The 16,095-nt window shown below is 40.1% G+C and overlaps 1 protein-coding gene across 1 annotated transcript in view; it reads left to right on the top strand.

The window, feature by feature from the left end:
- PIEZO2 (piezo type mechanosensitive ion channel component 2) overlaps positions 1-16,095 on the top strand; it is a 453,866-nt gene that overhangs the window by 157,873 nt on the left and 279,898 nt on the right. The window contains exon 3 of the mRNA XM_073331610.1: positions 12,748-12,873. Coding sequence (XP_073187711.1) covers positions 12,748-12,873 — 126 coding nt within the window. The remainder of the gene's footprint in view (positions 1-12,747; positions 12,874-16,095) is intronic.

The following is a 16,095-nucleotide window of genomic DNA, read 5'->3' as shown; positions in this document are numbered from 1 at the left end:
AGGCCACATCTACACTATCACTTATGTCAGCAAAATGTATCTTGCTCAGGGATGTGAAAAAACACACCCTTGAGCAACATAAGTTTTGCTGCATAAGTGGTAGTGTGCACAGCTCTATGTCAGTGGGACAGCTTCTCCCCCTGACATAACTACTACTGCTTCTTGAGGTGGTTTTATTATATCAACAGGAGAGCTCTCTTATTCTGTACTGTAGCCAAAGATAACACTGTGTCTTTGTGAAACTCCTCTCCTTGGAGATATTCTCAAATTGCATACACTGTAGGCACTGCACTTTTCTGTTTTGCCTTTGTGACATGTCTATGGAAAATGGTTTGCTTTGTGGCACTTCATGCATATCTTCCCTAGTGCTAAGTTTTCCTCTTGCTTTGAATGATGCAGTCCACATCTGTTGCAAACCTACTGTGTCTCTGCCTTTGCCACATGCTTCTCTTGTAACACTGCATGAGGCTGGTGCTCTGCTATTGCACCCAGGACCCATTTGTCCACACTTAGTATGTGTGGATGTCTGATTGCTGGTCGCACCTCCCTGTTTTATCACTTACATATCGTGAGTGGTGTTAGTGAGGACTTCCATTTGCTCTTTACGTGTCTCTCATCCTTCTAGCTACTTTAATGGTTTTTCCCCTAATTTAAACTGTCCTTTGTTTGTAATTTTTCTTTTATTACCTTTGAGTTTGTATCCTTCCACATGTCATCCCCATCTGTAAAATCACATTATTTTATTATAAGTTGTAGGCTTCCACTCATCAATTGTTTCAGTAGGTCCCTGATTTTCTCTTTTTCTCCCAGCCTGAGTCAGGATCAGCAGCTAGTCCCAGCTGGGCTGGAGGCAGGAGAGGACGGGACTTCCTCCTCCCCTGCAAGGAGTGGCTGGGGCTGTGTCAGACCCTCACTCAGCTGCAGGAAGCTCAGCATCCTCCTTTGCTTCCTGCCCCCATTGCTCCTCAGCTGCTGGGGGAGGGGTAACTTTACAGGAAGCTGCTCCCCCATCCATCCAACCCCATGTATCTGCGCCTCCCATACCCAGACACCCCCTCCGAGCCTCACTCCGTACACCCAGAAACCCCCCGCCCCAGGCCTCCATACCTGAACCCCACTCCATTGAACCTCAACCCTTGCATTGTGGGGGAGGGATAGCTCAGTGGTTTGAGCATTGGCTTGCTAAACCTAGGGTTTTGAGTTCAATCCTTGAGGGGGCCATTTAGGGATCTGGGCAAAAATTGGGGATTTGTCCTGCTTTCAGCAGGGGGTTGGACTAGATGACCTCCTGAGGTCCCCTCCAACCCTGATAGTCTATGGTTCTATGATCTGGAGCCCACTGCACCCAGACCCCCTGCCTCCGGACCTGCACCCCTGCGCCCAGATCACCTCCTATTGAGCTCCCTGCACTCAACGCCCCCACACTGATGAGCGTCACCCCCCTGCACCCTCCTGAGCTCCCACATCCAGACCCCTAGGCTGCTGACTCCCAACTAGCTGCATCCAGACCTCCACCCACCAAGCCCCACTCTCCCAGCACCCTGACCCCTCTGCTGAGCCCCAGCCACCTTCACCTGGAAACCCCTGCAGAGTCCCATTGCTGCTGCGCTTGGAGCCCCCACCAAGGAGCTTCTGAGCATCCAGATCCCCACATACCTAGACTCCCCCCCCTGCCCCCGACTGAGCTGCCTGCACCCAGATTGTCCCACACAGAATCCTCTCACCCCACACCTGGATACCCTCATTGACCCCTGCACACTTTGAGCCTGCCTGCCCTACACCTGATGTGCCTGGAGCAGAGAGGCAGGGCCCCGGGTGTTTCTGGGGCAGGCCTTGTGCCGTGTCAGGGTCAGGTGCAACCTCACCACTGAGTCTGTGTCCCGGGGTAGGGGGGCTGCAGGGTGAGCTCCCACTTTTGTGCCTCTGCATTTATTTATTGACCAATAAAACTTGCAGAATTTTAAAATATTGTGTGCAGAATTTTTAAATTTTTGGCGCAGAATTCCCCTGGGAGTAGGTCACTGTGCATTGTCTTCATTTATAGTGGTCACAGGAATGGAGATCTACCCAGGATAGGGTAAACTAAACAGGTTTTATTTACAAGATTTTCAAGTACATACTTGGCTCTGAGCACCCTAGCTCAGCACAAAGACACAGAGAAAGCCAGCATATAGGAGTCATTGCCTGTGCCTCTCTTAAGGGGACAGTGGACCAGTTATCTAACTGCATATGAATATATTATAGTCAATAAAGCATGACATCATTCAAGGAATATTCACCAGTTGCGGTCAATACTCTATAGATTTCTTTGCAACGTTGAACAATAAGAAATGTCAAAACTTCTTGTCCAGAGGAGGTCAAGATCCAGGTTCTCTAACAGATGTATTCCTGGTCTCCAGGTCTCATGTATGCTTATTCTCCAATTACTCTAATCCTAATTACTCTCATCAGAACACTCAGAACTCAGCAAAGATGACAGGGCTGTTGCTAGCCTGGCCAAGGCGATTTTGCATTTCAGATCTGATGAACCTCTTAGTTCAGCCCCAATCCAGCTGCTTCTTCAGCTGTATCTGAATCACAGAAAGAAGGCCAAATTCTCTATCCAGATCCAACTTCCCTGCACCCTACGGCATGGATGCTGTATGGCTGTCAGTGCTAGAGAGAAGTTATCCGTATTAATAGCAGAAAGTACACGACCAGAGCTATGTACACGGCTAAATGGAAAAGGTTTACTATCCAAGTCAATCTGCACCGAGACATACTTCACAGATCCCAGATGTACTCGATAACCAGTTATCGTTAAAGACACGTGAATTGGCCTGATTTGTCTAAGGGTATGTCAATGCTTAACCCCTGCACCCCCCCCCCAAAAAAAAAAAAGGCCTGTAGCAGCAAGTCTCAGAACACTGGCCAACTGACTTGGCTTAACAGGGCTCATGCTATGGGGCTACAAATAGCAGTATAGACATTCAGGCTCGGGTTGCAGCTCAGGCTCTGAGACCTATCCCCCCCCCACACCCACGTGGGTTTTAGAACCTTAGTTCCAGCCTTTGCTTGAACATGTGCATTATGTGAGCCATAGCGTGAGCCAAGTCAGTTGACCTGGGTTCTGAGACTTATTGCTGCAGGTCTTACTTTGCAGCACAGACATATCTGCTGGATCCACTTAGCAGCCATTTCAGTTAATCATCCTCCAATGCAGGGGCAATCATCCCAGGTTAGCTAGATTCCTGTTTGGCCTTATTAGAGTCTACCTCCCAGTCAAATGACTTATGCTCTCTTGGAGTCTAAACATTGTTCTAACGGTATCAATGGGACCACTCTTGGAGTCTCTAGCTACTTGATCCTGTTTTCACATGTCCAATAAAACAGCAGTTTTGGTAGCAATACTATCTGCTAGACAGGTGGGAAAGATTTAGGCCCTTGTGACAGGACAGCCTTATATCCTAAAAAGACAGGGTAACTTTCAGAACTCATTCCAAGTTTTCTGCCCAAAACAGTTTTTGATTTCCATCTTACTCAGATGGGTGACATCCCTATTTTCTTCTCTGAGCCACACCCTAATAAAGGGGAAGCTAAACTACACTGTAAATGTACAGGGTTCTGGCATTCTATCTAGACAGGACTACATAGTTCAGAATATCTGATAAGTTATTTATATCTTATGCAGAAAGGTTGAGAGGTCAACACATTTGAACCTAAAGGCTTGTTAATTGGATTTATAGTTGCATTGGACTATGGCAGTGGTTCTCAGCTAGGGTATGTGTACCCCTGGGGGTACGTAAAGGTCTTCCAGGGGGTACATCAACTCATCTAGATGTTTGCCTAAGGGCATAAGTTATTTGACTGGGGGAAAGACTCTAATAAGGTCAAACAGGAATCTAGCTAACCTGGGATGATTGCCCCTGTAGTGGAGGATGACCTAAAAGGATTAGTGAAGTCAGTACAAACTAAAATTTCTTACAGACATTGATTTGTTTATGCTGCTCTATGTACTATACACTGAAATGTAAGTACAATATTTATATTTCAAATTGTTTATTTGATATGATAAAAATGAGTAAGTCAGCAATCTTTTCAGTAATAGTGGGCTGTCACACTTTTGTATTTTTATGTCTGATTTTTGTAAGCAAGTAGTTTTTAAGTGAGGTGAAACTTGGGGTACACAAAACAAATTAGATTTCTGAAAATGGTTCAGAAAGGTTTCTGGAAAGGTTGAGAGCCAGTGGACTATGGTATGAATTAGCTAATGTAGACTCTCTGGAAAGAGTCACAGCTTACTCCACCAGGGTTCAGGCAGCCAGCCTCCGAATCTTTTTTGAGAAGTGTGCCCATGGTCAAAATATGCTGGGCAGCTACTTGGAGTTCAACACACAGGTCCACTCCATCATGAAAGCACATGAGCAGGTTTGCTTCTGCAATACCCCTTGTGGCCCATCAGACCACAGATCTCAGCTGGCAGGTCGTTGCCTCTTCTGAGGTCAGAGATACTGGTGTTTTAGATACTGGTGCTTGCCTCTGGCCAAGGCACAATTCAGTCCTACTGCATCCAGGATATTAAGATCTCAAAGAAATCAGGAACAAAACCCCACAACTCAAAACCTTCAGTGGGAACCTGCATTTCTATTCAGGGCTTGTCTCCAAGCAGTCTGTACTCAGTCAGCCCAACCTCCCAGTGGTTGTCCCATCTAGCAGGAAGTTCATCCAATAGCAAGCTATCCCCGTCTCTGGCTGCAACCCTCTCTCACATCAGGAGAAACAGAGCTCAGCTCTCCTTCCTGGGCAATCCAAAACTGGCCCAGGTCTCCTCCTTTTAACTCCAGTTTCCACGACTGACATCTGTTGCAGGTGTAGTGTGGGAGGGCCAGTTTGGGTTCACAGGTTCTCTCATTAATCCTCTTGTTGCCAGTATGGGGACCTATCTGCTTAATCACAAAATATCCCAGTCTGGTTTTTTTGGCATGGATGTCTTTCAGTCATCATTAGTTAGACTCCTGGTTCCCACCTCCATTTAATTTTTTCATTATTTGTGAGCCCACATCAGTTCTCTCTCTCTCTCTCTCTCTCTCTCTCTCTCTCTCTATATATATATATATATGGGCAAGCAACTGTCATCTACCTTACAGTTACAGTGGTTCTTTGAGACATTATTCATATATGCTACCTGCCGTTCCATGCTACTGTGGAGTTCTATAATACCTGCATTCTAAATTGGCGAAGGAAGTGAGGAACGGTTGGAGTCACCCTGCCCTTTATGCCCTTTGGATGTATAAGGACACTCAAATTGCAGTCCCAGCTTCCAGTGGACACTGTTGGCCAAAATAATATGAACTGGAGGGCACAGGGTTCATATGAACGTCATTGGAATACATGTGGACAAGACAACTTGAAGAACCACAGTCACTATACCCATTTCATCTAGGGTCTGTACAACAGAAAATTCAAACTCTTATAACTAAATATCTTGGCATAAAATTTTTACAGTATTTGTATATACTAGTGTATAAAATAGTTTTTATTTCCTGTAAAACTAAAGTAGCTGTTTAACACTAAAAAAGTCTGCAATGATCCTCTGGAAAAATAATGAGTGGTTAAGTTCTAAGACTTGTCTGGAAAAATATTTTAACAAAATGGGTAACTTGCCTCTGTAAACTTGCTAGTCAAAGATTATAACTGGCTGAAGGATGGCATTGTCTATTGATGCAGAGGATGTAGCTCAGTTCTAATAGTATTCTGGGCACGAAAATTTCTAGAAAAAACAGGAAGTCTTGCAAGAAGCTAGAGTAAGTAGGCATTTATTTTTCTATGTAGGTCTTTTTCTGTTTTCATTTCTAAATCAGGTTACTTTAAATTACACAACCCTTTTGACTGTCAGATTTACCCAAGTCCATTTTACCTTCCTGTAAACATAATCAGACATACCTGTTAACATTTTTATTCATTTTTATGTGTCCTGAAATTCAATAGTATCCTAATTAAAATGAGAGAGAGAGAGAAAAGAAATACAGGCAGATAAGCATCTGTGTTTTACATAGAAATAAACAATAGTTAATTTGTTTACAAAAGGTAAAGTTAAAAATTTGTTGATAAACATGTTTTTAATGACATATGAGCTCTCACAAAAATACAAGAATTTGTAATATTAAAGGTCATAATGGTCCCCTCTGACCTTAAAGTCTATGATTCTATGAAAGGATGCTACTCGGGATAGACAGCATTTTATTATAATATAATATTTTGTTTAAAATTTGATCAAAATGGGATTTATATATAGTTTTAACATTCCTTCTGTTAACATTTTTTTTAATCTAGGGCACAGTAATAATCAGAGTTCTTGATTGGGCTCTTAACTCACACTAGAGAGGGAAATGATCCCAAAAAATCAGATCAAAATCTGACAAACTTGGGGAAAATTTGGAGTGGAAGCACTGGATCTGAAAATTCTTGTAGTATTGGGGAAGTTAGGATGTAGATTTGACCTTCACACCTTGGATCCCTCTCTCTAAGACACAACCTAGAGCTCTGGAGCTATTGGATGTAGATGTACATTTTGTGGGGCTTGGTCCCATGCAAGTATGGCACGGACAGGGGCGTTCATTAATTCTTTCATTCCTTGCCTCTTGCTGAGACTCCCAGCAAGTTAGCCAGTTAGTGTTTTTGTGATGCTTAGAGCTGTCATCTACCTTGGCTGTACTAGAAGCAAATTCCTTGGGTAGAAAGTAGTGTTGAAGTGCAAAGAATTCTTAAAGTGTATTAAAATAGATTTTATGTATAGTATTAATCTTTATCTAAATCTAGACAGGCTGCAGTGTTAATGGAATGCTTACAATGTAGCAGAAAAAACTATACTATTTGCAAGAAAGGAAGAAAGTAGATTTTTCTTTGGAAGGGGGGAAACAAAAACAAAAAAAAAGAAAACATGGCAACTACAGGATTATTTAAGCATTTTATTTGCATGGGTCCTACTTAGGAAGCATATTTAAGGCTCACTGAATGGAAGTAATCTTTTTTTCAGGTTTTGTGCCAATGTCTAATTTTTGTAATCTGTGGATTAATGATTTGCCATTGTATAAATATACAGTATAGAAAGCACACCACTATCAAATTTTATTCTAAATAAAATCCTTTCAAACTATTACGTTCCCCTTTTCTTTATTCATAGCCTTTGCCTTGTTGTAATCCACCACTTTAGAGATGACCCTGTATCAGTGCTATTAACACAATCTTTATTCAAAAGATATCAAACACTCTGCAAATTACAACCTGGTTAAACAATCCTGCAGAGCAAGGAAAATATACAGATAGACACAAATATCAAACAATTCAAGGGTCCCTTTGTACCTAAATGTTCCCAGTGAGCTGTTTAAAACTATCCTGTACATACAGTTGTCACTTTACTTAGGAGTTATCTCTGGGGTGGAATGCAGGAGATGTTTAATGTTTACTCTTATTACGAGAGAGTTCCCATATCTGTGTATATGTAAACACTTAATAGGTAGATGGCACTCAAGAATATGTAGCATAGTTACTAGGTTTTGTAAGATCAATAAAATTTGTTGTTGGGCAGTGAAAGTGGCTTCCACTCTGCAGCTCTTTACATGAGCTCTTAAAAAGACTACATGACAACTTAGAAAACTGTAATGTATAATGCTGGGGGTTTCAAAGGATCCTAAGGGACCTAGGATCCTAAGTCCCACTGACTTTCAGCAGTAATTGGGTGTCTTAACCCCCTTAGCATTTGATCCTACAAAGTACTCTCTGGCACAATACAGCAAAAAAAAATTAAATGTGCTTGACTATAGTCCCATTCAGTGGGACTACTTATGTACTTAAAGTTAGGTACATGCATAAGTGCTTTATTGGATTGGGCTAGAATGTTCAGCACCTTGAAAAATTGATCTCTTAGTCTTTGTTTGGAACTGATATCTGATTAGCACCTGCTTCTCCCAGGATCATCGGAATATAGATTAGAGGATCATAAGAGCAGAAAATATTGGTGAATTCAAGAAAAGAATTGACAAGAACTTTGTAGCCAATAGTATTATTAACTACACCTACTAAAATAGATGGCTTTCCTGTCAAGCAGAAGGTGGATAAAGTGGGTGGGTCAAAGTTTATATTCCATATTTAACCTTTTGTGTACATATGTATATGTATCTAATTTTAATACTTGTCATGAAAATGACAGATTTTCATGCAAAATTCAGTAACATTTTTTTCTTTATACTTGCAATTGGCCAGAACCAAACTTCCAGTTTTTAGCACTGCTGAAACTTTGGGGGGAGGTAAACTCCAAATTTAAACATTGTGGTGGTAGACCTTTCGTCTTTATTTTGCTCTCATTATAAGGTTAAATGTGATATTGAGGCACTAAGAGTCTCACTTGTAACTGAAGTCTCACATCTGAAAAATCTAATTGAGAAGGTAGCCTAAAAATATTTTGCCTCCTGGAAAGGTGTCTCCCCCTCCCCCAATCTGTGTGCATTAGGTATGAAAATATAAGATGGGATTTTCAAAATCATTCATCGGCCTAATTTTGCTCTCATTTGAGGTCAATGGCCAAATGCCTTTTGACTTCTATGGGAGAAGTAGTGAGCCAACACCAAGCACTTTAGAAAATCCCACCCATGTTTCATAGGACATGTATAAAGCCATTAACTAGAAACCATTTCAGGAGATAATTATACATGAAATATTAATACCACCTATTTTATATACTTCCACATATTAGCAAAAATTGCATAAATAGTGGCTTGTATTTTCATGTTATTGCTGCTGTAACCAGCTAAAATACTCTTTGGTAAACATAAATGTCTGAGGATTCCCACACAAAAGCTGTTAACATAGGAGCTAAAGTTGAAAGTGCATATCAGTAATTTAGGGTAAAATGCAAAACAGAGATGTTGTAGTTATCCTGACACCAAGTGGTATAAACCCAGGAAAATCAGAAGTAAGGTAAAAGAAATCCAATTGTAAGGTATAGGATTCCTCCAGTTAGGGCCCTCAAAGCCCTTAACTCTGCTCTGTAATGACAGCATGCAATAACCATATGATTAAAGAATTCTACTGTTTGTGGTCTCATACTAAACATTGAAACATCAGAAGACTGACTTTAAATCATGAGATTTCAGCACATAATAAACTTACTGTGTTCTTTTTATTTGTCTCCTGGTTTTTGAGGTGATAGGGTTCATGTTTTCAAGCATTTCTGTGCAAGCACAAGGGTCAGAAACATATTTTATTTTTAATGAAATTTTCAGTTCTCATGAAGTGACATGAATCCAGAGACTGGTGATGTAAGAAAAACACCAAATATCACGAGACTCACACTGAAATCGAGATAATTGGCCTGAGTCCTGGAGGGTAGGTTGAGGAGTAGCCTACCCTGAATTATGGATTGTATGGTAAGGAGTCCTATAACCCTGGCACCAGTTATGGGTTATATGGTAAGGTGCCCACACTGGAACTAGTCAAATGCCTGGCATAGTAGAGTATGGGTGATGGGTGGGTAGTGTTCTTCTCCTGTGTGAAAATTTAATAAAAGTTGCGGCCATGGAGCCTGCCATTTAATTACATGCATGTCTCTTACCTCATTTTTCCACAGTGTCCACATCAATGACTATGCAACTATGTTATATAAAGTGGACCAACTTCAACAGCAGAATTTGGGAGACCTGTTCCCAGACATCTCATAGCCCAGTGGCATAGGCACTCTCCTGCAGTGTGGGGGACCTAAGTTCAAATCCCCCCTCTACATCAACAGGAAATTGAACCTGGATCTCCCAGATCCCAAGTGGGGCTCAGCATTGTTAAGGAGATGACACTAATGCTGTTTTGCAACTAGCGCCTGATGCACAAAACAACACATTTCTAGCTGAAGCTATTTGGGAAATTCATGTCAAATTTGCAATAGTTTTGGGTCACCAAAACTACATTTCTTGGCAAATAAACTATTTGAAACTTTTTGCCCAGCTCTAACGCAAAGTACTTGTGTGTGAGCATGTAGTCCTAGCTGTGAATAGTGTAGTCTGGTCCTTGTCTAGATTATTTAACTACTTCTGGGCTACTGCTGTGGTAAGGAGTTTTAGGAACCCTTCCCTCCATCCTGTTAAGGTGTTTCCTCCTCTATAAAAGTAGATCAAGAGCCTGATCCAAAGCTCATTGAAGTCTATGGACTTCAGTGGAGTTTGGATTATTTCCCAAGTACATTACATTGACTAGTCTGTAAAAAGAAAAGGGGTACTTACGGCACCTTAGAGACTAACAAATTTATTAGAGCATAAGCTTTCATGAGCTCACGAAAGCTTATGCTCTAATAAATTTGTTAGTCTCTAAGGTGCCACAAGTACTCCTTTTCTTTTTACAGATACAGACTAACACGGCTGCTACTCTGACTAGTCTGTAATTTTCTGTCATCATAACACACACTGGCAGAAAATAGCTGGATGTGCACATGTGGTGCAAAAGTAGTGGTCAGATGCTTGTTTAATTGTCTTTGTGCCAGAGTTTGGTGAGAGCAATTAGGAGCCATGATCCCCTGCTGTGTCAAGTTTAATCCCTTAAAAATGTACCATTTCAATTGTGGGTAGTTGTGTCTGTGAACTCAGTTCACTATCATCAAATAACTCTGTGTGCAAACTTTAAAATTTGCTTTATTTGAGCATTCCTGCAAGTAGTACTTGATTTCTTGGATGCACATAATCAGTGAATACAAATTACAATACTGCTGATGCTATTTATGAAAAGAAACATCATTTTAAGTAATGGTGATGTCCCTGTATTAATATGGGGTCATATTATAATAGCACTTGAAGTATATCAGAAATGAGGGTTTCATGGTAATCTACTAAACGGTCTGTCAGGAATATAATGAATAGTGTGATTGGGTCTGAAAGAGATTTTAAATTGATAGCATTATGACATGCCTTTAAATGGTTCCTTATTCTGAGACAAGAGTGAAATGGAAAAGTGTGACCGTGATAGAATTATCAAGTTTTAGAGTGTCATTAACCTTCCACATTTGTATCAACAAAAATAAATTCATGGCATTTTGTCAGCTGTGTAATCAAACTGCATATCTAAAGCATCTGTTCTGGTAGTATCCATATTAGAGAGTAGTATCTGAATATAACTAACCACTATAAACTTGGTCTCTCTATATTTAGTAGTTCTAGCTGTACTAGTATGGGAATGCGTAGAGGCCCCAACTGAAATCAGAGTGCAGTTATAGTGGGTTTTGTGTATGTAATAAGAGACACTCCATGCCCTGCAGAGCTTACAGTTGAAATGGATAAGTTGGACAAAGGGTGAAAAGAGAGGCACAGAGATGTGAAGTGCCTTGCTGAAGGTCACACAACGAGTCAGGAGCAGAGCTGGGAATGGAATCCAGGTCTCCTGAATCCCAGTGCTGCCTTATATATCTGAATCCCAGTGCCTTTGTATCTTTGTCTATAATGTAAATAGTTACATGGTCCCTATCAAATTTCAAGAGGGATTCTCTGAAAGAGACCTATAGTGCACCACAACCCCTATTTTTGGTCTGCTCCTGTCTCCGTGGTTGCTGAAGCAACTCCCTTCCATGAGCCATTGGATACTTGAGGGAGAAAGTCATTTAATCACAAATCTGGGAGTTATGGGGAATTGGAGGAGCCTTTGTCCCCATCAGTTCTGCCACAGGCTTTCTGTATTACTTTGGCCAAGATCTCTGTTTTTTGATGTGTAAAATTTAGCTAATAATACTTACCAACTTCATAGATTTGATCTGAAAGTAAATTTATGGAAGCTTGGGTGGAAGGTACCATGGAGATGCAACTTTTTATTTATTTTTTTTATTATAGTTAAGGCAGACAAATGGATAATTCTTGACCATTTTTTAGTAGCAATACATTTTAGATTTTAAAAAGAATGTTGTTTTCTGAAGAAATATCAGTGATTTACAAAATTCACATCTCTTCTCTTCTAAATTCACTCTTTTCTTTCAATTTTCACTTTTGAGGGGAAAGGCAGGATACTGCTGGGGACATATGAGGACATTTTCAAAATCTCTTCCAAACGTTTTTTATTTGTTGTCTGACATGGATCTCCAGCAAGTCATAGAGAATCAACAACTAAGTGCCTATGGAAAAATCGTCTCCTAGTCTGTTGAAAATTATTTCCAAAAAGCTACCAAAGGAGACTGATCAGCTAGCCTGTCTGTCAACCCCAGTTTGTACAAAGGAAAGTGTTCATTTTAAAAGAGTGTCTATGCTCCTTCTGACCATCACAGCAGTTTTAAGATGCTAATCTTTCTGGCCATGTTGTATGTAATTAAAGGAGTAACAGATTGGTAGCTCTTTCTCTTTGCCTTTTGGAATGTTAATCAACATTTGCTTATTTACAGTGTATATGTCAGATGATTAGGTGATAGAAATATTTTAAAATTTTATTCATTGAGTTAAGACTGATATCTGGAGATTCTAGATAATTTCTAAAAAACATTTGAGGAAAATATTGTATAAGTTATAATCAAGGGTTTTTATAACTGAAGTGCCATATTTGAACATTTGTTATAATCGTGCTGTATACTGTGGTATGAGTGACAGAAACCCTCAAGGTAACATTCATAACTAGTGGATAACTGGTTTGCTTTAGAAACCTTTTCCATTTACCAGATTTTTACAAAATTTCTATGCTTGGATAATTTTAAACACTATTTTGACTCTTTGGAACTTCTCCCAACTATGTACATCTCAATATTGTGTCTTCTAGGACATACAGGAAGGTTATTAAAATCCTTGTGTTTCATCAGTCTATCATTCCTGCTGCTGCACATCATCTTCCAAATCACAATAAACAGCCTTGAAGCTGGAAACAATATTGAACCCGGTTTTAACTGTGAGTATCCTTTCTATCTTTGGCATTAACTTGAAGGATGCAAGAATGCTTTGCTAGTATAAAAGGGGGGGGGTGCTGATGGCTGGACTTTTTTTACCATTAAGGCTCTACCCAACTTTGTTAACCTTTGGCATGCTGCAAGGCCTATCTTTTCCGTATGGACCAAAGGGAGGTGGGAGGTTTTATTATTAAATGTTTGTAATACTTATATTGCTGTCAGGGTAGTGTTCTCAATGGATCTATTATGTATTGTGCTATATGTGAATTTTATTTTTGAGAGTTGGTCAAGGTTATCCACAGCCTGGAATGGCCTCTCTTTTATGTAGTTAATGCATATCTCATTACATTAAAATTAAACTGTTGTATATTAATGCAAATCCATCTAGACTGACTACCGCTATCATATTATGCCTCCTATGAAATTTTGTTGTACTTGCTAATTTGAGTAACTTTAAACCTTGAATCCAAACCTTGGATTCAAAGTTTACAACCCTAAACACACTACTTTCTTCTTCTTCTTCTCTAATATTATATAGGAAATAGCATTTTTAATATTTTCTTTTTACGCTAATATTAATTAAAAGTAAATCATGTAACCTATTGTATCTTCCTCTTTCCAAAAATATTCTTCAATAATTCAAATGTGAACACTGTCGCACAAATGTTGATTATCCAACGACTTGAAATAAGATAAATGTAAGCTCCAGATAGACAATTTATATTTGTCTTACAATGCTTATGTTTGACATTTATAACTGGCAAGTTACCTTTGATAAATGCCCATTTTATTTATCACAGAATGTGCTACTATCACTTGAATAAACAGTAGTTCTACAATTAAATACAAGACACCGGTAAAGCTGAGCATCTGACTTAAAACAACAAAAGCCCCAGGAAACTCAGAATTAATGCTAACACTTCATCCTTAAGTCATACTATTTTTTAAAGAAAAGATACAATTGTGCACATCAAATGACAGTTTTAACGCTGACTTATTAGGCTTTTGTCAGATCTTTAATGTTCTCAAAAGAAATGTTTGCATTTTCAAAATATAAAATGCACATAATTGATCCAGTGCATTAGATAAGTTCCTTTGCTATTTCTATTTGATAATTATTATGGCTATTATAATTCCATTATGGTAGCATTCACAATGCTCTAGGGACTTTCCATATATGTAGATAAATAATTCCTGCTCCCACAGCCTTTATAATCTTCATGGACAAGCAACAAAGAGGGTGGGAGGAGAAAGAGAAAATGTAAAATCTTTCCCCTCCTATAATCAGTATCAAGTATACCCAAGTGGCCTTCAACCTAATGCCTTATTAGATGACTAGTTTCTTGCATATGTCATAGTATAATAAGTATTGGTTAGAGATTAGTAGGAGGACCTGGTATTGGTTTTATGGACTAGTTCAGGCAGGATATTTCATTTAGAAAGGAGCATGGTAGTAAGTGCAAAGATGGTTGTGGCTGAAAGGGATAAACAAGAGTGTCAAGGCTAATAGTGTGGAGGAGATGGACATAGATAATAAAAGAAATACTTAATATTATTTAGAGACCAACAAATTTATTAGAGCATAAGCTTTCGTGAGCTATAGCCCACTTCATCGGATGCATAAATGAAACATATAATAATAAGATATATATATAGCTATATATACACACACATACAGATAAGTTGGAAGTTGCCATACAAACTGTAAGAGGCTAATTAATTAAGATGAGCTATTATCAGCAGGAGAAAAAACTTTTGAAGTGATAATCAAGATGGCCCATTTAGACAGTTGACAAGAAGGTGTGAGGATACTTAACATAGGGAAATAGATTCAATGTGTGAAATGACCCAGCCACTCCCAGTCTCTATTCAAACCCAAGTTAATAGTATCTAGTTTGCATAGTAATTCAAGGTCGGCAGTTTTTCCTTGGAGTCTGTTTTTGAAGTTTTTCTGTTGCAAAATTGCCACCCTTAAATCTTTTACTGCATGGCCAGAGTGGTTGTCGTGTTCTCCTACTGGTTTTTGAATGTTATGATTTCTGATGTCAGATTTGTGTCCATTTATTCTTCTGCTTAGAGACTGTCTGGTTTGGCCAATGTACAAGGCAGAGGGGCATAGCTGGCACATGATGGCATATATCACATTGGTAGTGGCTGGGTCATTACACATATTGAATTTATTTCCCTGTGCTAAGTATCCTCACACCTTCTTGTCAACTGTCTAAATGGGCCATTTTGATTATCGCTACAAAATTTTTTTTCTCCTGCTGATAATAGCTCATCTTAATTAATTAGCCTCTTACAGTTTGTATGGCAACTTCCACTTTCTCTGTATGTGTATATATATATATCTTCTTACTATTTGTTCCATTCTATGCATCCAATGAAGTGAGCTGTAGCTCACGAAAGCTTATGCTCTAATAAATTTGTTAGTCTCTAAGGTGCCACAAGTACTCCTTTTCTTTTTGCGGATACAGACTAACACGGCTGCTACTCTGAAACCTTAATATTATTTATTATTAAATAATGGCATCATAATATGCATGGTACTTACCAGAGAAATAAGATGTGATTCCGACTCCAAGTAGTAATTTTGGAGCACTATTGTGGATCCTTACTCATACTTACTCAAGCAGGTAGCCCTATTGCAGTCATACAGTAGGGAATACTCATGCAAATATGGCTTTGCAAGTTTGTGCATAGCTAGAGTGACCAGATGTCCTGTTTTTAAAGGGACAGTCCTGTATTTAAGCCTGCCTACAGGTGTATCAATTTTTCTTAAAAATGGGCAAATTGTCCCATATTTTTTGCCTCTCCCCCATCAGTACTGGGGGGTCCTGCTACTGGTCGGATCCCTGCTCACCAGCCACCCGCCCACTGGTGATGAGTGGGGGGTCCAGTGGCCAGTGATGGGTATGCAAGCCTGGTGGCGGGGTGAAGATGCAGCATGCGGGGCCAGGCTGCTCCCCCTATTGGTCTGTCAGCACGGCCACCGCTGCGTGCCTGGTCTCGGCCAGCAGAGCCCCATCCCCGCGTCTTGTTTCCAGCCGGTGCTGACTGCGTGCTGCAAGCTGCAGTGGCCAGTGAGTGCAGGCAGGTGCCAGGCAGCATCCAGTTACGTGTTGCCTCTGCTGCTCATCCATTGTCCCTTTACTTGCTCCTCCTGTCGCTGTCCTCTCCCTGCCCTTCACCCTCCTCAGCTCCGCTGCTCCTCCATATCCCCC

The sequence above is a fragment of the Lepidochelys kempii genome, chromosome 2 (genome assembly GCF_965140265.1).
Source record: "Lepidochelys kempii isolate rLepKem1 chromosome 2, rLepKem1.hap2, whole genome shotgun sequence".
In the NCBI taxonomy this organism is placed as follows: domain Eukaryota; kingdom Metazoa; phylum Chordata; order Testudines; family Cheloniidae; genus Lepidochelys; species Lepidochelys kempii.
Note: the sequence above shows the minus strand (reverse complement) of the source record. Positions and strands in the feature narration are given on the sequence as shown.